At 35.5% G+C, this 24,842-nt stretch overlaps 1 protein-coding gene across 7 annotated transcripts in view; it reads left to right on the top strand.

The window, feature by feature from the left end:
* The window catches only part of SANBR (SANT and BTB domain regulator of CSR), a 72,112-nt gene that overhangs the window by 14,691 nt on the left and 32,579 nt on the right, over positions 1–24,842 (top strand). For all 7 annotated transcript variants that reach the window (XR_007470807.1, XR_007470808.1, XR_007470809.1 and 4 more), the window contains 7 exons: positions 729–967; positions 3,918–3,976; positions 5,421–5,581; positions 8,659–8,745; positions 10,057–10,167; positions 13,334–13,457; positions 16,284–16,436. Coding sequence is in view for 3 of the 7 variants with exons in the window: in XM_049695854.1 (XP_049551811.1) it covers positions 729–967; positions 3,918–3,976; positions 5,421–5,581; positions 8,659–8,745; positions 10,057–10,167; positions 13,334–13,457; positions 16,284–16,436 (934 nt within the window). In the remaining 4 variants the exon portion in view is untranslated. The remainder of the gene's footprint in view (positions 1–728; positions 968–3,917; positions 3,977–5,420; positions 5,582–8,658; positions 8,746–10,056; positions 10,168–13,333; positions 13,458–16,283; positions 16,437–24,842) is intronic.

Genomic DNA, 24,842 nt, shown 5'->3' with positions numbered 1-24,842 from the left:
TGGATCACACTAGTGTTTCTTTTTGTGGTGATGTAATTTTCAAGGGCATATAAATTCAAGGAGTATAGAATTTTTGAAGCAATCTTTCTGATGCATCATCTAAACTTATTCTTAAATTGTTTTTTAAATATGTAAATAAGCGTGTTGTAGTCTTAAGAATTTTTTAACCACATTTACTAATTTATATTTATTGAATGCCTAGAAACAAGCTTTCTTGCTGTTAAAAATAATAAAGTAGCTATGCTAATTTTTTGATACTTCAATGAATAATTTTAACTGTTTTTCCTATTTATTAATAGTAAGAAAATTTTAGTATTTAATCTATATTTCCATCCCATACCCATTACCATGTAAAAGTGCTGTTTTATGTTCCTCACAAGAATTAGAATGTATAATTTAATTTTTCTTTGTGAATTGGTATTTTTAAAAACATTATAATTAACTTATAATTTGAAAATAAATTTAAAACCCTGTAAATTATAAGTTCTGTGGTAAAAATATTTTTGTTTTATTAAATCAATAGCTTAACTAAAATTAGTCAATTTTCAGATACAGATCAGGTTAGCAAGACACTTATGAAAACTTCTGAATGTCAAACCCTGTAAAACTGATGTGTGGTTAAAACCTTGAAAAATATCTTGTTCTCATACTTCCAATAAATGTCAATATTATTGGCTCCTCTTCTAAAATTCTAATAATTTCATTTCTGTGTAACATTTTTTATGAAGGCCAAACATGGTGATCCATGTATGTGATGAAGCAAAAAACTTGAAAGAAGATTTTATTTGCCCACGAGATCTTTTGATATCAGAAATGAAGTACTTTGCTGAATATTTATCTGTGGACGCCCAGCGCTGGGAAGAGGTGGACATTTCAGTTCATTGTGACGTTCACATTTTCAACTGGTTGATAAAATATGTTAAAAGGAACACTAAGGAGAATAAAGATTGTGAGATGCCCACTTTAGGTAAAAGACAATCTATTGCTTATTTTGTAGTGCAATTTTTGTGTCAGCTGGGAGTTGCTTCAGGCCAAACATGAAATGTGGAAAATTGTTCAAACATTAGTATTTATGCTCAGATTAGTAATCACCTTTTAGGAAACTGATACCTCACCCTTTGTAAGCCAATTATAGTGAATTTATGGCAAATGGACAGGTCTCTAGATCAGCTATTTTCACTGTATGGTACAGTGACCGACCACTGGAGTCCTAAAGATCCTTTTAGAGGATCCACAAGGTCAAGAGAATCTGCTTAATAATGCCAGTATGTTGCTTGTCTTTCTCTCTGTGTTGACATTTGTTCAGATGGTGCAGAAGTAATGGAGGATAAAACTGTTGGAGCTTTAGCACACATCAAGGAAGGAGCGTCACACTGTCTTAGTGGTCACTGTGTTCTTCAACACCATGTGCTCATAGGAAAAAAGAAAACAAAAAAACATTTTCACTTAAGAATATCCTTGATGAGGCAGTAAAAATTACTAATTTTATTCACTCTTGACTCTTGAGTATACATCGTTTTGATATTCTGTGTAATGACACAGGAAGTGCATTCCTGCTGCACACCAAAGTATGATGGCTGTCTGAAGGAAAAGCATTTATTTGTACAGTTGCTTGAGTTGCAAACTAGCTGCTTTTTTACGAAACCATTTTTACTTGGAAGAATGGCTGACAAGTTATTGTTATTCAGACTTAGGCATTTGGCAGATATTTTCTTTCTCTCTCTCTCTCTCTTTTTTTTTTTTTTTTTTTTTTTTTTTGGCCACACCATGCAGCTTGCAGGATCTCAGTTCCCTGACCAGGGATTGAACCCAGGCCATGACAGTGAAAGCCCAGAATCCTAACCAGTAGGCCACCAGGGAACTCCCCAGACAAATATTTTCTTGAAAATGAATTCAATGAGCCAGTCAATTAAAGGGAAACAACTAACAATATTTGTTGCCAATGATAAAATTCAAGCTTTCAAGTGAGACCTAAGAGTATTGGAAAACTTGTATCTGCTTGCATGTGCTTGACAGTTCCTCAATATTTAAAGATGTTTCTGATGAGACTGGTGAGATTTTGTGTGTGTGTGTGTATTGTGCGATGAAATGTTTCAACATTTGGAAGATTTGCATAACTCAGTGAACCAATATCTTCCTAATGACCAATGCATGATGTTAAAAAAAATCATGCATGGGTTGAAGGTCCACTCAAAGTACAAGATAAATCAGTGGATTTGAGATAGCAGAATAGGAAAAGTTCATTGATATGATTTCAATTCCCATTGCAACTAACCTTTAAGAAAGACTACTCACAAATTCAATGTGGAAACAGATACAAGAGAATCTAGCTGTCTTCCCTTAAGTCATACATTGAAGAGATTTATAAAAAAATGTCAGTGTTATTTTCACCTATTTTTTGTTTCTATTGGAAAATATAGTTATTTTTCATAAAATATGTTAATATGTAATTAGTTCATTATTTTTAAATGAATATTTTTTTTAAATTTCTGTTTTAATTTCCAATATGGTAAATTCTGATAGATATAACCCACATAAACAAAAGCTCTCCAGGAATTTCAGTTTTTAAGATTTTTTTAAAGGAGTCTTGAGAGCAAAATTTTGAGAACCAGTGTTCTAGAGGATCAGAAGACTAATTACTAAGTAATCTTTTTGGGGCATTGACTTGTATAGGAAATCACACTGGTGGTTTAATGAAGTCTTTCTGTGCACGAGAATTGCAATTTACAGTAGTAGCAAAATATTTCTAGACCCTTGTTAGTAAATAAACCTATACTGACAGTATATAAGAAGTCTTCTGAGGAAGTTCATAATTTAATACATTTTTGTGACCAAATTAATAAAAAAGGTTTCTAATGGTCCTTAAAATTACAAAATTGCTAACTCAAAATTTTCAACCAGTCAGAGCCCAGAGATTCCAGACCATGCAGATATGTATGTGTGAAATAAAAATCAAAATACGTAGAGAGAAAAAAATTACTGTTTGATCTAGTATGTTTAAGAACATAGTACAGGTTAAAAAAGTGGTGCAAAACTAGTGTCTCTGTAATCTTGGACATTAAATCAGTGGCTACAAATGTAAGCTTTTATAAAAGCAATCTTTATTCTAACTAGGAAAACTACCAAAATTCTTAATTAAATTGCTGATAATCCAGACCTTGTGTCTTAATTGGAATGGGTTATATTATATTTTCCTGAGGAACTTTTTCACCAGCTCCTTCCTCCCTTTACCATTGCTCTTTGAGAACCTTTAATCTAGAATTGTTACTTAAGGAAAGATTGGGATTACTTATTTTAATCATTGCCTGCATAGTCCTTTATTTAGGAGGATTGTCTTAGTACTATAATGGTAAAAATCACAGTTTTTTTCTTTTTCTTAAAAATATACCTCATGGGAGATGACTGAAGATGTTTTACTAAAATGATAGATAGATAGCATCAGCCAGCATCCCCCTTTCCCTGGTTGTGCCTCCGAAGTCTGCCTTTAGGAAGTAATTTTGCATTTCTGCAATAGTAAATTTTATATTATCTTTCAGAATCTTTTAAATTAAGTATTTGTTCATAAAAATCATTTGAAGTAGCTTCACTGTCATTTTTGTGTGATGAGTTATATTCACAACTTTAATTATCTTTTTCCCTGGTTTAGTTAAGGAGGAGTTTGCATATATCATATCTTTAGCTGAAGTCTTTTTACTTGATATGAGTCTAATTCCAAGGCAAATTTACTATGCATTTTCTCTATACTGTAAGTTTTAACATTGCATTTTCTTTCTTTCATGTATATAAGCCATAGTAAGGTTTTATTAAATTGTTCTTATTAAAGTAACATCCTCTTTTAAGGTGAGAAGGGCCTGTTCTAAGGAGATTGAGGTACAAATCCAAAGGAGAATTTAATTTTTCTCTCTTTTTTTTTTTAGAGCCAGGAAATGTCATTTCAATTCTTATTTCTTCAGAATTTTTGAAAATGGATTCATTAGTAAGTATTAATAAGAGATTCAAGCTCTTCTATTCACCCATACTTGATTTAACATATAACTTGATGTTTCCTTCAAGTATCTAGAAAATTCTAAGACATCTTCCTGAAGTAGTTGTTAATTCAAGAGTGTGATTCATTAGAATAAACTGCTGGTGTTTGGAGGTACTTTGTTCTATTGGGAAGGCTATTGTTAAGGCTACTGTGTATCATTAGTATATGATGCCTATAAAACAAACAGTTTATCCTCAAGGGAGGAGTTAGCTGTTGCATTAGGTGAAACTAAACAGAATTAATTTTACCCCAAAAGGGATTTTGCCCTGAAACCAAATTAAATGAAAATTAATTGGAATACATTTGTTTTACTATTAAAGTAATTGGTTTAAGCATGTTTTACTTATTTGTGTCTTTCATTTATAGTTCAGCGAATTAAGAACAAATACCCAACTACTAAAAAATGTAATTTTGTATGTGTAAACCACATGCTCATGTCTGTTGTTTAAGAATAGTTGATAAAACAGAAAAGCATAATATATACATATACATATCAAGCTGTAACATTAAGTATATTTGTTTTTCTTCTTTTACCTTTTATTTAATAAATTTCTTTATTGTTCAAATGTTTTTTATGTGTTTTTTGTGGTTTAAATTAACATTTAAATGAATATTTGCTTTTAACCTCTGGTAAAACTAAGCAGAGCAAAATACCCCTTTGCTGTGTTAACAGATGTGAAGTTTATTTGTTTGAAGTTTTATTAGTTCCCTGTATTCTTTGTACTCCTTAGTCCCTCTCCTTTCAGTTGTTGGTATTTATTGCTTCAGGGGAGGGTTATAGAAAAAAAGCAGAGACTAAAAGAGTCTCTGAGTTTTGATTTTTGAAATCTAAGCCCTAAAGGATGATTTTTATGCCATAGCAAAATATTTAGAAGAATGCATAATTAACCATTGCTGTTTTTCCCCAAAACCCAAATCTACCTCAAAAAGTAAATAAATACACCTCACAGTGAAGAAAGGGGAAGAAAGTCAGAGAGCAAGCACAACACAACTGAGAAAACCCTGAAGTGACTGAAACTGTGTTTCTGCCACTCAGAGAAACGGAGGCTTAAAATTATCACTAAGTTTAGTTATAGGAGGTCACATATCTTGTACCCTTGAGTTTGTGGACTAAAATTTATATCTGCCACAGTCATGAAAGATGTTCATTACATTATCGTTTGAAATATTCTAAGAAGTGTGAAAATTATTTTTCTAGCTATGTTTGTACAAATTTGACCTGCTAGACCACTTTGGAACAGTGTAGATTAACCCAAATAGGCAGAACTAAGTTATTGTGTAGCAATACATGGATTAGGCTTTTAATGAATCTTATCTTTGAAAAGTATTGATATGACATTATCCTTTATGCTACTGTCTTCAATATTCATTTTCTATTGTGTTTTTTGTTTAGGTTGAACAATGTATTCAGTATTGCCACAAAAATATGAATGCCATAGTAGCTACCCCATGCAACATGAATTGTATTAATGCAAATCTTCTTACACGTATAGCTGATCTATTCACACACAGTGAAATTGATGATTTAAAGGACAAGAAAGATAAGTTTAGGAGGTAATTTTTAAATTTTAATTTAATTTATTTATTTTTTTAAAACTTTTGGTGGCACTGCACGGCATGTGGGTCTTAGTCCCCTGACCATGGATTGAACCTGCACCCCCTGCAATGGAAGCACAGAGTCTTAACATTGGATCACCAGGGAAGTCCCTAAATTTAATTTTAAAAGTAATGTTCCTATTAGAAGAAATGTATTATTTCTATTTCATTTTAGTAAAAATTGTATATTTAGAATATATTTAGAAATCTATTTCCATTTTATTTTATTTTATTTTTTTTGCGGTACGCGGGCCTCTCACTGTTGTGGCCTCTCCCGTTGTGGAGTACAGGCTTCGGACGCGCAGGCTCAGCAGCCATGGCTCACGGGCCTAGCCGCTCCGTGGCATGTGGGATCTTCCCGCACCGGGGCATGAACCCACGTCCCCTGCATCGGCAGGTGGACTCTCAACCACTGCGCCACCAGGGAAGCCCTCCATTTTATTTTAAATGAAGTAAAATATATCCTGAGCCAGTGGCTCAGGTAAAAATTAGTAATTAAATTGGTTACTCTGAATAAGACACATATAAGCAGATTGTGGTGGTGAATTATGTTAAAAATTATTAAGACAGGCCTTAGTATAAAGGGGAAGAGTGATATGAGATGAGGTCAGCAGCACTTAGGGGCTGTTTAAGTCATAGCAAGGAGTGTATACTTTAGGTGGAATGGAAGCAGAGGAGCGGCATGATCTGATTTGTTTTTAAGAGCTCAGTCTATTCTGTGTGGAGAATAGACTATAAGAATATAAGAAGCAAGACCTATTAGAAGTCTAGTGCAGCAGTCTAGTGAGAGATGAAAGGCTTTGGACTAGAGTGGAGGCAGGGGAGCTTGAAGGAAGTAGATGGATTCAGAATATGTTAATAGAAAGATGTGACAGATTTTCAAATGGAATGATGTGGGAAGAGAGAAAGTATTTTAGGATAATTACTAGGTTTTAAGGTTGAGCAACTAAGTGTGCTAGTTTCATTAATTGAGAGGGCAATGACTGGGGTGAGGGGAATCAGGAGATAGGTTTGGGTCTTGTTAAGATTATTTAATATATTTAATATACTTCTTGGACACACAAGTAGGATGGCAAGGAGATAGTTGGATATGTAAGTCTGAAGTTTAGGTCAGAGGTCAGGGCTTAAAATAGAAATATAAGAGTAGGTGAGGTTTGAAACCATGGAAGTGAATGAGATTTCCTAGCAATACTCTCCCCTGAATTGCAGTGGCGCCTTTACTGTAAATCAGGAGACTATACGTGTGAGGTCTCTTTCTGAATTCTCCATTTTGTTCTGTTCATTTCTTTGTCTGTACTTTTTTATCAGTAGCACACTGTCTTAAGTACAATAGGTTTCTAATGTTTTTTGGTATCTAGTAATCTGAATTCTCTAGCTTTGCCTTCCTTCAAGATTAATGTCTTGGTCATTTTTTTTTTTTTTTTTTGCGGTACACGGGCTTGTCACTGTTGTGGCCTCTCCCCTTGCGGAGCACAGGCTCTGGACGCACAGGCTCAGCGGCCATGGCTCAGGGGCCTAGCCGCTCCGCGGGATGTGGGATCTTCCCAGACCAGGGCACGAACCCGTGTACCCCACATCGGCAGGCGGACTCTCATCCACTGCACCACCAGAGAAGCCCTGTCTTGGTCATTTTGTATACTTTGCATTTCCATATGAATTTTATAATCAGCCTGCCCATTTTCTCTTCTTTCCCTCTCATACACACACACAACCCTGCAGATTTGAGGGTTAATATTCAACCTGTAGATTTGGAAAGAGACATCTTAATAATATTGAGTCTTTCAGTTCATGAACACGGTATAACCCTCCACTTATTTTAGGAATGTTTTATAGTTTTTAGTGAGAGATACTTTTCCTTTTTTAACTAAATTTATTCCTAGGCATTTGAATTTTTTGGTGCTATTGTAAAAGCTATTTTTATTTATTTTATTTTCTAATTGTTAGCAAGAGAGTATTGATAAAGACTGTCCAACATTTGGAGGTTCAACAAGGGAGGAGCCAGTGAGGAGCCTGAGAAGGAGGAGCTAGGGGGTCAAAGGGAAGGCAAAAGGAAAGAGGGTTTCAAAAAGGAGGAAGTGATTAAGTGGTCAAATGTGTGGAATGCTGCTACCCTGTAGGGTAAGATGAGAACAGAAATGTGGCCAGTTGGATTTAAACAACTTTTTTCCAGATATTTTGCTCTGAATGATTGCAGAAAAATTCAGCAGTAGCTATTATAGATAGGTAGGCTCAAGAAATGATTTTTTTTTAAGAAGGGAGATACTAGATTATATTTATATATGCTGATCAGGATGATTCCTTATAGTGGGAGAAATTGATAGTGCAGGGAATTATCTAAGAGTTTAGTCCTTAAGGGGAATGAGACACAGGGGAATTATCCAAGAGCTAAATACTTGAAAATGGAATCAGGATCCTAAATCCAGATTGGCCTTTAATAGCAGTCATTACTTGAGAGAAAATGGAGACAGTCAGGGTGTACACTTGGAATTAATGACATACTTAGAAGACTTAAAGTTCATGCAGAACATTATTATATTATGCATAGTAATAAAGTATTAACATTTATTGAATGTTTAATACTGTTTGGCACTCTTTAAAAGACTATCTCATTTAACCCTCATAAAATCTTATGCATTTGAAATTACTAGCCCCATTTCATAGAGGGAGAAAATAAGGTTCAAAGATGTTAAGTTGCCAAAGAGCACATACCAAAGTATTGATAGACCCAGGATTGTTAAATTTCCAAAATCCTCGGTCTTGAATATTCCTTAACAAAGGACTGAAAGAGGGGTAGATATCCATCTGTCTCATTTTTCTTGTGAAAATGGATTCTTGATCAGGCAGTTCTCATTAGTAGGTTTATTTACTTAGAACACTAAATATTTATTATAAATTCCCAAGGAAGGGCTCTCTAAGGATTTATTAGTCTTATTTTCTACATGTGCAGATAGGTCAGTATTTATTTTCATCACTATCAAGTAACTTTAATAAAGTAGATATAAAAAATTAATTTGTTGGTCATTTGTTCTTAATAGTAAACTTTTTTGTAAGAAGATTGAGAGACTGTTTGATCCAGAATACTTGAATCCAGATTCTCAGAATAATGCAGCAACATTATACAGGTACAGTGATATGTTTTTCTTTGGTATGCTATATAATGCAGCGAAATTCTTTAATTTTACTACATTTGAAATTTTCTTCTTGGATGTTTTTGTATCTTCTTTTTTGTTGTTTTTTAATTTTTAAAATTTTAATACAATTTTTATTTTATTTTTTAAATATTTATTTATTTATTTTGGCTGCACCCAGTCTTAGTTGTGGCACACAGGATCTTTAGTTGCAGCATGAGGGATCCTATAGTTGTGGCATGCAGACTTCTTCAGTTGCGGCATGTGAACTCTTAGTTGTGGCATGCATGTGGGATCTAGTTCTCTGACCAGGGATCGAACCTGGGCCCCCTGCATTGGGAGTGTGAAGTCTTACCCACTGGACCACCAGGGAAGTCCCAAATTTTTTATACAATTTTTAAAGTTTACTTTCCATTTACAGTTATTACACAATATTGGCTATATTCCTTGTGTTGTACAATACATCCTTGAGCCTATCTTATACCCAATAGTTTGTATCTCCCACTCCCCCACCTCTATTTTGCCCCTCCCTACCCTTTCCCCACTGGTAACCACTAGTCTGTTCTCTGTATCTGTGAGTCTGCTTCCTTTTTGTTATATTCACTAGTTTGTTGTATTTTTTAGATTCCACATATGAGTGATAACATATAGCATTTTTCTTTCTCTGTCTGACTTATTTCGTTTAGCATGATGCCCTCCAAGTCTATGTATGTTGCTGCAAATGACAAAATTTCATTTTTTATGGCTGAGTAATATTCCATTGTGTGTGTGTGTGTGTGTGTGTGTGTGTGTGTGTGTATACCACATCTTCTTTATCCGTTCATCTGTTGATGGAACTTAGGTTGCTTACGTATCTTGGCTATTACAAATAATGCTGCTATGAACATTGGGGGGTGCATGTATCTTTTTAAATTAGCTTTTTTTTTTTTTTAATATATACCCAGGAGTGGAATTGCTGGGTCATATGGTAGTTCTATTTTTAGTTTTTTGAGAAACCTCCATACTGTTTCCACAGTGGCAGCACCAATTTACATTCCCACTAACAATGTACAGGGGTTCCCTTTTCTCCACATCCTTGCCAACATTTGTTATTTATGTTCTTTTTGATGATATCCATTCTGTTGGATGTGAGGTGATATCTCATCGTGGTCATGATTTTCATTTCCCTGATGATTAGATGTTGAACATCTTTTCATGTGCCTTTTGACCATCTGTATTTCCTCTTTGGAAAAATGTCAATTCAGTTCCTCTGCCCATTTTTTAATCGGGTTGTTTGTTTTTTTTGATTGTATCTTTGTGTTATAGATGCTGTTTGTGTAAGAAACTTTTAACAAAAGAAACAGAAAGAAGAATTCCTTGCATTCCTGGAAAAATCAATGTGGATCAACATGGAAATATTATCTACATTCATATAAGGTGTAGTGAAAATAAAATACAGCTTTTTAAATGTGAATTAATAGTGTATTTATTAAAAGCAAAACTACTCATAAGGAATAGGATAATATCTTTTCTGCAATGATCCAACTTTGATTTAGAAAGATGCTACTTTCAAAACAAAATTGTTGTAAAAGCTTTATTTTATCTTGAAAGATATTCTGATCAGTGCCATTAAAATGATTTCTTTTCACTAACAGATTTTAGTTATCTATTATATAAGTGTTTTTGAGAAGACAACCAAATTTACTTTCAGATAAATTTTAGTGAGTGACGCAAATTGTCTTTAAAATTGGATTTTTTGTAATTTATTCTTCATACTTTGTCAGTATTCCATTAATGCATCATCCTTTTTAATTCCCCTTTAAGTTCAAAACTGGTTCTCATCCTGAGTTGGGGAGTAGGGAGAGAGTGTTATAAATCGGTATAATGTCTCAGGATAACAAAAACTTTAAAATATATATGTATATTCTCTGACAGTATCCTATTGCTAGGAATTTATTCAGAGAGGTAATGTTGATTTGTGAAAGTACTTAATAAGGACATTTATTGCTCTATATAAATAAGAAAAAGTAAAAAAAACACTCAAATGATTAAGTGAACTAAGATATATCCGTAAAATAGTACATCTATATAAAACATCTAATCCTTAATGTGCAGCCTTTGAGAATGTAAAAGAATATATACTCACAGAAAATTGTTAGTGGTAAATTAAATAAGAAAACAACAGGTTATAAAACAGAACTAGAAACATGTTCACTAAAATGTTAACTGTGGTTTTACCTTTGAGTGATAGTATTATGGATGATATTCGTTTGCTTTTTTTCCTGTATTAAAAATGTACAGTACTTTTACTAAAGAAAAAACCCTACAAATGTTAGATTTCATATTTTAAACATTAAAACAGAAACCCAGAGAAACACATGACATTTGACCCTAGTGTTAATAATAGCACAGTCAACATTAAAATATTTCATTTTTCTCTCCATATAATAAAGGGAATATACATTAGTTACTATAAGCACTTGGGATTTTCTTTTAATACAGCAGGTTCTTATTCGTCATCAGTTTTATACACATCAGTGTACATGTTAATCCCAATCGCCCAATTCATCACACCACCATCCCCACCCTCCCCGCGGCTTTCTCCCCTTGGTGTGCATACGTTTGTTCTCTACATCTGTGTCTCAACTTCTGCCCTGCAAACCGGTTCATCTGTACCATTTTTCTAGGTTCCACATACATGCGTTAATATACGATATTTGTTTTTCTCTTCCTGACTGACTTCACTCTGTGTGACAGTTTCTAGATCCATCCATGTCTCAACAAATGACCCAATTTCGTTCCTTTTTATGGCTGAGTAATATTCCATTGTATATATGTACCACATCTTCTTTATCCATTCGTCTGTCGATGGGCATTTAGGTTGCTTCCATGACCTGGCTATTGTCAGTAGTGCTGCAATGAACATTGGGGTGCATGTATCTTTTTGAATTATGGTTTTCTCTGGGTATATGCCCAGTAGTGGGATTGCTGGATCATATGGTAATTCTATTTTTAGTTTTTAAAGGAACCTGCATACTGTTCTCCATAGTGGCTGTATCAATTTACATTCCCACCAACAGTGCAAGAGGGTTCCCTTTTCTCCACACCCTCTCCAGCATTTGTTGTTTGTAGATTTTCTGATGATTCCCATTCTAACAGGTGTGAGATGATACCTCATTGTAGTTTTGATTTGCATTTCTCTAATAATTAGTGATGTTGAGCAGCTTTTCATGTGCTTTTTGGCAATCTGTATGTCTCCTTTGGAGAAATGTCTATTTAGGTCTTTGCCCATTTTTGGATTGGGTTGTTTGCTTTTTTAATATTGAGCTGCATGAGCTGTTTATATATTTTGGAGATTAATCCTTTGTCCGTTGATTCGTTTGCAAATATTTCCTCCCATTCTGAGGGTTGTCTTTTCGTCTTGTTTATGGTTTCCTTTGCTGTGCAAAAGCTTTGAGGTTTCATTAGGTCCCATTTGTTTATTTTTGTTTTTATTTCCATTACTCTAGGAGGTGGATCAAAAAAGATCTTGCTGTGATTTATGTCAAAGAGTGTTCTTCCTATGCTTTCCTCTAAGAATTTTATAGTGTCTGGTCTTACATTTAGGTCTTTAATCCATTTTGAGTTTATTTTTGTGTATGGTGTTAGGGAGTGTTCTAATTTCATTCTTTTACATGTAGCTGTCCAGTTTTCCCAGCACCACTTATTGAAGAGACTGTCTTTTCTCCATTGTATATCCTTGCCACCTTTATCAAATTTTATACTTTTTTATCTTGAGACTTGATTTACCTTTTGAAAATTCCTTCCATTTTGACAGCAATAACTATTAATATTACTATGTGAATAAATGGATATTAACTTCGACATCCAGTTTTGTTGTTTTATTCAAAGTATTTTCCTGCAAATCAGTTGTGGATGACATTTTTCAAAAATGTCTTTAACCTAAAACAGATGTAATTTCTAATAACATGATGGCATTTTGTTATTTATTGAACTAAGGACAAAACTAACAAAAGTTCAAAAAGATTGGAGACTTAAACAAAAATAGGAACCTGTTACATATGACCATAGCAAATGGAGTTATAAGCCTTGTCTGTTTTTTTATAAGTTTATATCACATAACTTACAAATGTGTTATTACCGAGACCTGATTTTTCATTAATTTATTACTCAACTACTAGAAAATGCCTTGTGAAAATAATATAAAGAACTAATACATTAATGGAATGTTTAGAATCACCAATATTTAATAATTATTTTATAGTATGTACAATTAGAATAAAAGATTCCATTTAGCAACATAAGCCTAAGTTCCAACTGTTAGCCTGCTCAAACTATATTTAATTTATAACGCTTTATCTAACATAGTAAAATAATTTGGCATTCAGTCTGTCACAACTTTTTCTGTTGTCCACAGGAAAAAAAAAGAATAAACAAACTCCCAAATGAAATTTTACCTACCATTCAGTGTAGTCCATTCCACAGCCATCTTTTGGGAAACGTTCTTGGAAATATGTCACAAATTTTAAAATATTTGTTTGAACTAAATTGTTTATATTGCTTGTGTGTAAAATAATATAACAACTGAAGCTCTTTTCCCCAGAGATAAGACTTGGGATGTTCATGAGTATTTGAATAGTCTTTCTGAAGAATTAAAATCTTGGAGAGATGTATATTGGCGCTTGTGGGGAACAGTCAACTGGCTAACTTGTTCAAGATGTTATCAGGTGAGTTTTGTCTTTTTTTAATATCCTGCTCTGCAAACATTGAGAGCAGGCTCTTTTGATATATGCTGTTTAATTAGGGTGTGTTTGTACAATATCTGACATCTTTTTAAGAAACTAGTGTCAAAACGATGGTGCTATTAAACATTGCTTGCATCTGACTTCATTTCTCATACTATGGTTCTTCCTCTATTTTATTTCCATTGCTGAAACAATCAATGACTTGATGAATTTTTATAAAACCAACAGGTTTTAAGTGATCAAATCCATTTTTTAATGGAAAAAAGATAACAGAATTCTCACTGCCTTTCATTATTTCCAGCCAAACTGTTTCTCTGTTAGTCCATAAATTTCTTTAGAAATTCAGAAACACCCTTGCAGATAGGATACTAATGAGATATGCCCTTCTTGTTAAAATAATTGTGTTACCAGAAAGGTTTTGTTCATTTTCTTCTAAATGAAGTCTATCATAAAAGCACAAGAAAGCTTGCTATTTGAAGATACCTATAATAAATCCTTTTCTAGAATAAATAGATCTTTATTGGTTGCAGTCATTCCAAATTAGTCTTATGTATAAATCCAGAGTGTTCTACATAAAATTTTTTTCAATCCCTCAGGTCTCCCAGCCCCCAGTTCTGTTCCTCTCTCACTTGGGTAATTATTTTCAGTAGAAGGAAGGAAGAGCAGTGGACTCCCTATGTCCCCACAATTTTTAAAACCTTGATTTATTAAAGTATAATTTACATACAGTAAAATTTATCCTTTTGTGAGGTTTGACAAACTCATACAGTCATGTAACTACCATCACAATCAAAGCATAGACCACTTCTGTCAGTCTAAAAAATTCCCTCGTGCCCGTTTTTAGTCAATTCCTTCTTCCACCCCAGGCTCTGACAACCACTGTTCTGTTTACTGTCTCTATAGTTTTGACTTTTCCAGAATGTCATATAAATAGAATCATACAGTTTTAGCCTTTTTTTTTTTTTTTGCGGTACGCGGGCCTCTCACTGTTGTGGCGTCTCCTGTTGCGGAGCCCGGGCTCCGGATGCGCAGGCTCAGCGGCCATAGCTCACGGGCCCAGCCGCTCCGCAGCATGTGGGATCTTCCCAGACCGGGGCACGAACCCGTGTCCCCTGCATCGGCAGGCGGACTCTCAACCACTGCGCCACCAGGGAAGCCCAGTTTTAACTTTTTGAGTCTAGCTTCTTTTACTTAGGAAAATGGATTTGAAATTTATTCACATTTTTGTATCTATCAATTTGTTCCTTTTTAGCCTTAGGTAGTAGTCCATCATATGAATATATCCCAGTATGTTTATTCACTTACCAGCAAAGGACTGTAGGTGTTTCTAGTTTGGGGCCATTATGAAGAAGCATCTATAAACATTCCCTTACAGGCTTTTATGTGAATATGTTTCTCTCGGGTAGTTACCTAGAAGTAGGATCGCTGGATTGATGGTAAATGTAAGCTTAACATTTACCATGCCTAACAGTTTCCCAAAGTCCCTGAACCACTTTGCATTCCTTCCAGCTACGTATGGGAGTTCCAGTTACCCCACATCTTCACTAACACTTGATATTGTCAGGTTGGTTTTTTGGTGTGTTGTTGTTTTTTTTTAACTTAATAGCTGTGTAGTGGTCCTCCCCACAATGGAGTGTCGCTTATAATCAAGAATATCAGGCTTCGAGTCCGCCTGCCAATGCAGGGGACACGGGTTCGTGCCCCGGTCTGGGAAGATCCCACATGCCGCAGAGCGGCTGGGCCCGTGAGCCATGGCCGCTGAGCCTGCGCGTCTGGAGCCTGTGCTTTGCAACGGGAGAGGCCCCAGCAGTGAGAGGCCCGCGTACCACAAAAAAAAAAAAAAAAAAAAAAAAAAAAGAATATCAGGCTTCTAAAACCTGATTTGTTTAGCATGTCAGAATGCAGAAAATTCGAAGGATTTTTTTCTCTTCTTCATAGGAAATTAAGTCTTGATTTATAATATTTAATATTTTACTATGGAGAGTTCATAAACTCATAAAATAGTTTGTATGCAAAATACTTTGTATGAGTGTACACCTTATAGCTTTTATCAGATGCAGAAAATTTTAATTAAAATCTATTATTTGAAAATCATAATTGGAACTAACAACTAAGAATTCTGAATTATAGACTATCCTTTCTTGCTTTTGTGTTCAGGATCTTTTTATTTTCTTTAAATTATCTTACCAACTTATAAATGTATCTGAAACATGACTATTAATTTTACAATTAAACTTCGATAAGATTTTCACCAGTGATTCAAGGTTACTCCATAGTTGTCACTAATACTGATGCTAAGTATTTACCTTAAAAAAATATGTCAAAGAATAAGTGAGGCAAATTTTTATTTAATTTTTTCCATTGGAAAACCTCTTATGTGATTGGCCAATTATAAAATTAGATGTACATCAAGATCAATTTAACTCATCTGAACTTAGTGTTTTTGATTTTGTTTTTTAATAGCTGTATTGAGGTATAATTATGTGCCATAAAAATCACTCACTTTAAGTGTACAATTTACTGATTTTTAATAAATCTACAGAGTTGTGCAACCATCACCACCATCTAACTTTAGTACATTTCCATCACCCCAGAAAGATCCCTCATGTCCATTTGCTGCCATTCCCCAACCCTGTCTCACTTTTAACACCAGGCAACCACAAATCTGCCTTGTGTCTCTAGAGATTTGCCTTTTCTGTGCATTTTATGTGATGGAACATACAGTATGTGGTCTTGAGTGAAGTATTTTTGAGATGTATAATTTCATTGTGGGAATAATACTTGATTTTACGTATTTCTTTTATTCAGGCTTTTCTGTGTATAGAGTTTTCACATTGTCAATATCACTCAGAAACAGTGATTTATCCTACTGCAGGAAGTTCGCTAAGTTCTGCTGGCACTGGAATCTATCCCTGCTGTAACCAAAAGGTTCTTCGGTTTGACCCCACTCAGCTTACAAAGGTAAATTTTGAATGTTGCCCTTTTGTAATTACAGCACTCACTAACACTTTGGATTTAAGTCTTTTCCTCTTTTATTGTTTTAAAATGTAAATATACATTCATGTAGAAGAGACTTAAAGCAACGCATAGGTAAGTATAGTAAAAAATAGAAATCTCTCTTCACACCACTCCCTCATTCTACATCTCTTCTTAGAGGTAACCACTGTTCACAGTTCCTTTCAGATCTTGTTTTATACGTTTCAGGCACAAACTATATGTTGTTTTTCATTCTGGAAATAGGATCAGACTATTCATGTTATTCTTTAGTTTGCCTTTTTCACTCAATAATATAATTAGGTGATCATTCTGTGTAATATTAACTGCTGTGTAATATTAACTGCTGTGTAATACTCCAAGCTGTGCGTATTTCACAATTTATTTAACCAGTCTCCTATTGATGAACATTTAGGTTGTTTCCAGATTAATAATATTACAGTGTTGCAGTGAACATCCTTGCACATATATCTTGGTGGAATATATGAGTATTGCTGTAGGTTAGAGTCCTTGATCACTCACATTCTTGGAAATGTTATGTAATTAAGTTTCGTGAATGGACGAAAGGAACCTTCAGGTCTTCATCATAATCATCCATACAGTAAATATTTATGAAGTGCCAAAGTTGTGTCACAGACTGTGCAAGGCAGAGAGTAGTGTGTAAAACTGGGTAGTTTCTGCCTCCATGGAGCTTACAGTTCAGGCAATAATGTCAAAAGGGGGGGAAAAGCAGGCAAAGGAATGTTTGAAGAATTTCTGTAATAGGCTGGTTTGATCTGGACCTTGAAATCAGGGAAAGCCTCCCTCCGTAAGGAGTTGGCACAGAGATCTGAAGGGTGGGTAGGAGTATGTGAGGCAAAGAGGAAGGGAAAGAGCCCTTTGGTCAGAACAGCAAGGCCAAAAGGAACACAGTGGGTAAATGAGACTGAAAGAAACTGTGCCTGTTGTAAAAAACATGCATGGCTGAAGACGGGGCTGGAGAGGTCAGCAGGTGTCAGCCATGCAGGGGCGGGACCTCCTAGGCTGTGCTTTAGTTTCTTCTTTATTTCAGATTTTGAAAATATCAATTGTGTGTGGAGAACGGCTTAGGGAATAGTCAGTGGAGTCAGGTACAAGGAGAACTATCAGAGTAGTCTTAGGGAGATGACGGTGACTTGGACTAGGGCAGTGGAGACAAAGAGAAATGGATGAATTCAGTATTTAGGAAGTAAAACTGAATTGACCTATTGGATTATTTCACAGAGGGGAGTGGAGGAGTCAAGGATGACTCAGTTTCTTGCTTCTGCTACTGGATAGATGGTGGTGCTATTCACTGAGGAGGAAAACAACAGAGGAATCAGGTCTGGAGAGGAGCTCATGAGTTCTGTTTTGGACATTTTGAGTTTGAGGTACTTTATGAGATAACCAGGCAAAGAGTGTTAGATACGTGGGTTTTGGTGCTTAGAGAGTGGCTAGGCTATAGATAATAATTTCTAAGTCTTGCAAATAAGTGATAATTGAAGCCAGCAGGTATAGGTGAGCATAAGAGCAGAGGGTCTACAACAGAGCCTAGAGAAACTCCAACATTTATTGGTTGGATAGAGAAGCATGATCCTGCAAAGGAGAATGATCAGGAGGGGACAGAGTAAACCAAGAATGTTGTCATGAAAGTCAAGGGAGCAGTATTTGAAGATGGAGAGAGTGTCCACGATGCCAATTATTGCTAAGAGGTCAAATAAAATAATGAAAGAAATGTGTCTTTTGGCTTTGGTGACCTGGAATTCTTAAGTGCGAAGAACTGTTTTGATGGAGTGCTAGATTCAGAAGCCAGATTAGTATGGGTTGAGGAGTGAGTAGAAGAAAAACAAATGGAAACAGTGTGATTAACAACTCTTTTGGGAAATTTGAGAAAGGGAGAAGATGGATCAATAATTAGGTTATGGATATTTATTGTTTCTGTCTTTTAAAAAAATTTTTTATTGGAGTATAGTTGATTTACAATGTTGTGTTAGTTTCAGGTGTATAGCAAAGTGAATCAGTTATGCATATACATGTATCTGCTCTTTTTTAGATTCTTTTCTCATGTAGGTCATTACAGAGTTTTGTTTTTTTAATATTTATTTATTTGGCTGTGCTGGGTCTTAGCACACAGGATCTTCGTTGCCGCATGTGGGATCTTTTAGTTGTGTCATGCAGGATCTTTGTTGCAGCATGCGAGGTCTAGCTCCCTGACCAGGGGTAGAACACAGGCCCCCTGCATTGGGAGCACAGGATCTTAACCACTGGACCACCAGGAAAGTCCCATTACAGAGTATTGAGTAGGGTTCCCTGTGCTATACAGTAGGTCCTTATTAGTTATCTATTTTATATATAGTAGTGTGTATATGTCAGTCCCAATATCCGTTTTCTACATCTGTGACTCTATTTCTGTTTTGTAAATAAGTTCATTTATACCATTTTTTTAGATTCAACTTATAAGCAATATCATATGATATTTGTCTTTCTCTGTCTGACTTACTTCACTCAGTGTGACAATCTCTAGGTCCATCTATGTTGCTGCAAATGGCATTATCTTCTTTTTTATGGCTGAGTAATATTCCACATCTTCTTTATCCATTTGTCTTTTGATGGACATTTAGGTTGCTTCCATGTCTTGGCTATTGTAAATAGTGCTGCAATGAACATTGGGGTGCATGTAATCTTTTCGAATTATGCTTTTCTCTGGGTATATGCCCACAAGTGGGATTGCTGGGTCATATGGTAGTTCTATATTTAGTTTTTTAAGGAACCTCCATACTGCTCTCCATAATGGTTGTACCAATTTACATTGCCACCAACAGTGTAGGAGGGTTCTCTTTTCTCCACACCCTCTCCAGCATTTATTGTGTGTAGATTTTTTGAGGATGGGCATTCTGACCCATGTGAGGTAATACCTCACTGTAGTTTTGATTTGTGTTTCTCTAATAATTAGTGATGTTGAGCATCTTTTCATGTGCTTTTTGGCCATCTGTATGTCTTTTTTGGAGAAAGGTCTATTTAGATCTTCCACCCATTTTTTTCTTTTTTTAAAAAATATTTTTATTTTTTCCATTCTTTTTCAAATTATTTTCCCATTTAGGTTATTACAGAATATTGAGCACAGTTCCCTGTGCTATACAGTAGGTTCTTGTTGGTTGTCTATTTTATTTTTACTTTCTTTCGTTTTTTTTTAATTGAAGTATAGTTGATTTACAATGTTGTACCAATCTCTGCTCTACAGCAAAGTGACTCAGTTATACACATATATACATACTTTTTTTATATTCTTTTCCATTATGGTTTGTCACAGGATATTGAATATAGTTCCCTGTGCTATACATTAGGACCTTGTTGTTGGTTATCTATTTTAAATACAGCAGTGTGTACATTTCTGCCCATTTTTTGGTTGGGTTGTTTGCTTTTTTTGATATTGAGCTGCATGAGCTGTTTGTATATTTGGGAGATTAGTCCCTTGTCGGTCTCGTCATTTGCAAATATTTTCTCCCATTCTGTGGGTTGTCTTTTCGTTTTGTTTATAGCTTCCTTTGCTGTGCAAAAGCTTTTAAGTTTAATTAGGTCCCATTTGTTTATTTTTGTTTTTATTTTCATTACTCTAGGAGGTAGATCAAAAAAGATATTGCTGCTATTTATGTTAGGGAGTGTTCTGCTTATGTTTTCCTCTAAGAGTTTTATAGTATCCGGCCTTACATGTAGGTTTTTAATCCATTTTGAGTGTATTTTTGTGTATGGTGTTAGAGAATGTCCTAAATTCATTCTTTCACATGTAGCTGTCCAGTTTTCCCAGCACCACTTATTGAAGAGACTGTAGGAGAGACATTTTTAAAAGTCAGTAAGAAGGATCCAGTTGAGGAGGAGAGATTGATAGTACAAGGTTTATGAGGAGGCAGGATAAGGTGCAATTTTAAGCACATATGGCAGTATTTGTTTAGAGAGGAGGAAGGGCAGCCCCTCTATTATAACAGGAGAGAAGAGTAGGATGGTTGCAGATAATAGTAAAATTGTGTTTTTGTCATTTGGATGATAAGTTGTTCTAACCTATTATCTTTTCTGTTCTCTGTAAAGTAGAAGGTAAAGTCATCTGCTAAGAATGAGGGGGAAGGGACTTCCCTGGTGGTCCAGTGGTAAAGAATCCACCTTACAATGCAGGGGAGGCGGGTTCGATCCCTGGTCAGGGAACTAAGAACCCACATGCTGCAGGGCAGCTAAGCCCACGTGCCACAACTACTGAGCTCACGCACCTCAACTAGAGCCTGCGTGCCGCAACCTACAGAGCCCACGTGCCCTGGAGCCCGCGCACCACAACTAGAGAGAGAAAACTCACACGCCATAACTAGAGAGAAGCCTGCGCACCACAGTGAAGATCCCAAGTGCAGCAACTAAGACCCAAGGCAGCCAAAAAATACAAATAAATAAATAAATAATAAATAAATCTAAAAAAATAAAAGAATTCTTTATTAAAAAAAAAAAAGAATGAGGGGGAAGAGAGAAGGGTCCAAGGTTTGAAAGAAGTACCAAAGGTTTGAAATAGTCTTTTTGGAAACCAGGAGAGTGAATTTTCCAAAGAAATCTTGTAGGTTATGAGGTAGTTTGGAAGCCCTTTGGAGATTGGTGATCATGAATTTACAGTGAAATCCAACATGCCTTTTTATATCACTCTCTCCAGCAGTCCTTAGCTGCTTGAGTGCAGGCATAGAGAAAGTAGGTATTTGAGTTCATCCCGATGAGTATAATGAAATTTAGGGGCAAGGAATTTGGAGTATTAGCCATAGATGTTATTAAAATGATGGATCATGAAATTTAAGCTGGATTAAGAAATTTGTTTTATTTACGATCCAATTAGCAGTTTTGATTAGTCAGAAATTTTATTGGTGAAGTAATAAATAGGTTACCCTTATAATGTTCATGTTCATGTTTAAAGTTTTAGATAATGCTTTTCACATAAAGCTATTTAAATGGGGCATGAGACTTTAAGCAAAATGGGGTTCGCTTTGATAGGCCCAAGATAATTGCATTAACTCATGATTATTGTTATGTTTTTGCAGTAACATGATTTAGTCATTGCATTTCTTTATGGTCAAGCTTCTCTTTTAACTGTCACATTTATATCACTTTGAACAATATTTCTAAGAGTTGTATCTCTTTGGCTTTTTGTTGTCTATTTACTGGTTGTATTGACTACTGCTATTCCATTCATTGTGAGAGGATTCAGGAATAAATAGCAGCTAAATTGTATTTTAAGTCTGGTGTGCAACATCATGGAAATTGATTAAAGTGATTTCTTAGACTAAGTGAAATATGAATAGCTCTTTTGGTGAGTTATATTTCCAGTAATGGCAGACTAAGTAATTCAGACTAATGCTCCCATCAAAAGGTAACTAAAAAAAGAAGTATGAAATATAACTGTAAAGATTATATTAAAAACATCAAAGAGCTAATGGGGAATTAGTGTTAAGATATAAGAGATGATGGGAACCCAAAGAAGTGAGCCAGCACTTAGGGCCATTTTTGTCCTGGAGGTGATGACCAAACTGAAAGAGACAGCTGAGAGTCTGGGCTGAGCTTTTGGTGCCTATCAGGTCCAGTAGTTAGGATGCCAAGAATGGGGACATTAATGAATAACATCCCCAGCCCTACACTTTGTATTGGTATCCCAAAGAAAATAAGAGGAAATGAGAAGCAAACCTTCCCTTGATTGAATAGCAACCTGGTTTTGATTTATTTGGGTAGCCTAAGAAATTCAGGCCCTGAACTTGGGTTAAGGTAATCCTGGATTGCCATGGTCCCCAGACATCTGGCAAAAGCAATAAACATCCTCTTTGAAGAAAGAGAACATTATTCTATACCTCAAATTATTTATACAAAAAAATTTTTAAACAAAATATTCAGCATACAAAGATAACCTGACATAGATGAAAATAAGTTACCAAGAATGGGAACAGCAGAACTTAGACAACAAAAATAAATGACAGAGAACTCACATATTGGAATTATTGACACATAATAAGATTACTAGTTTAAGTTGATAGAAGCCAAGTTCAGAAATTTTTGATAGGGAATTATAAACTATAAAAGGTGACAAAGAGGGACTTCCCTGGTGGTCCAGTAGCTAAGACTCCATGCTCCCAATGCAGGGGGCCTGGGTTTGATCCCTGGTCAGGGAACTAGATCCCACATGCCACAACTAAGAGTTCACATGCATGCAACTAAAGATCCCGCATGCAGCAACTGAAAAGATTCCACATGCCACAACTAAGACCCAGCGCAGCCAAATAAATAAATAAATATATATATTTTTAAAGTGACAGAGAGTTTAAATAAAAACAAATAGAAATGCTACTACTGAAAAACGTAATAACAAATTTAAGATCAGTGGCAAATTTAACAGCAACTTAGCTGAAAAATTAGTAAAATGAAAGATAAAAGTCAGAAGAAACTATCCAGAATGAAGCACAGACAGACAAAATTATGAGAAATATAAAAGAAAGTAAGAGACCTAGAGAGTACATGTCTAATATTTTTTAACTGTAAAGTAAGCATAACATAAATTTGCCATCTTTTTTTTTTTTTTTTTTTGGTTGCATTGGGCCTCCGTTGCTGTGCACGGGCTTTCTCTAGTTGCAGTGAGTGGGGGCTACTCTTTGTTGTGGTACATGGGTTTCTCAATGCGGTGGCTTCTCTTGTTGCAGAGCATGGGCTCTAGGCTCGCAGGCTTCAGTAGTTGTGGCATGTGGGCTCAGTAGTTGTGGCTCACGGGCTCTAGAGCACAGGCTCAGGAGTTGTGGCACACACGCTTAGTTGCTCCGTGGCATGTGGGATCTTCCCGGAGCAGGGCTCGAACCCATGTCCCCTGCACTGGCAGGTGGATTCTTAACCACTGCACCACCAGGGAAGTCCCCATCATCATTTTTTAAGCATACAGTTCAGTAATGTTAAATATATTCCTGTTGTGCAGCCCATCTCCAGAACTCTTTCCTCTTGCAAAGCTGAAACTCTCTACCTAATGAACAATTCCCATTGCCTCCTGGCAACCACCACTCTACTTTGTCTCTATGAATTTGACTACCTCTATTGTGGAATCATACAGTATTTGTGTTTTTGTGTGAGAAAGTCTAAGTTTTTAGTGGGGTTTCCCCTTAGAAGAGAAAAAGAATGGATCAGAGGCAAAATTTGAAGAGATAATGGCTAAGATATTTCAGAATTATTGAGAGATATTAATTTATAGATTCAAGAATTTCATTGATTCCCAATAAGATAAGAAATCCTGTAATATACAACATGATAAATGTAACTGTTATATATAAATGTTAAGAGAGTGAATCCTAAGAGTTCTTGTCCCAAGAGAAAAAAATCTTCTATTTCTTTAATTCTGTACCTATATGAGATGATGGATGTTCATTAAGCTTATTGCGATAATAACTTAATAATGTATGTAAATCAAATCATTATGCTGTATTCCTTAAACTTCTACAGTGCTGTAGGTCAATTATATCTCAATAAACTGGAAGAAAAAAATTTTTTTAGTTTAAAAAAAGAATGTCTTTCAGGAAAAAAAAATCATACCCATACCTATCATAATGAAACTGCAGAAAACAAAAAGAGCATTTTTAAAGCAACCAGAGGGAAGAAGTATAGAATCTCTTCAAAAAATCAATAATTAGAGTTCACATCTCAGCAATAGCAATGGAAGCCAAGGTATAGTCCACTAGGTCTTTTTTGTTTGTTTTGTTTTGTTTTTATAAATTTATTTATTCGTTTGTTTTTGGCTGTGTTGGGTCTTCGTTGCTACGCATGGGCTTCCTCTAGTTGTGGCGGGCGGGGGCTACTCTGTTGTGGTGCACAGTCTTCCCATTGTGGTGGCTTCTCCTGTTGCTGAGCACAGGCTCTAGGCGCGTGGGCTCAGTAGTTGTGGCTTGCGGACTCTAGAGTGCAGGTTCGATAGTTGCTCCATGGCATGTGGAATCTTCCCGGACCAGGACTCAAACCCGTGTCCCCTGCATTGGCAGGCAGATTCTTAACCACTGCACCACCAGGGAAGTCCCTCTACTAGGTCTGCAGTATGACAAAAGAAATAGTTAATAATCTAGAAAATCTGTGCCTTCCTTAAATATCCTTTGAGAATGAAAGCAAAATAAAGATTTTTTAGGCAAAGAAAAATTGAAAGAATTTGCAGCTAGCAAACTGCTTTAAAAAGGAAATACTGGGACTTCCCTGGAGGTCCAGTGGTTAAGACTACACGCTCCCAATGCAGGGGGCCCGGATTCGATCCTTGGTCAGGGAACTAGATCCCACATACCGCAACTAAGAGCCCACGTGTCACAACTAAAGATATCCCACATGCTGCAACAAAGATCCCAC

This window comes from Orcinus orca, chromosome 13, assembly GCF_937001465.1.
Source record: "Orcinus orca chromosome 13, mOrcOrc1.1, whole genome shotgun sequence".
NCBI lineage: Eukaryota > Metazoa > Chordata > Mammalia > Artiodactyla > Delphinidae > Orcinus > Orcinus orca.
The sequence above is the reverse complement of the archived record's forward strand: the minus strand, read 5'-3'. Positions and strand labels throughout refer to the sequence as shown.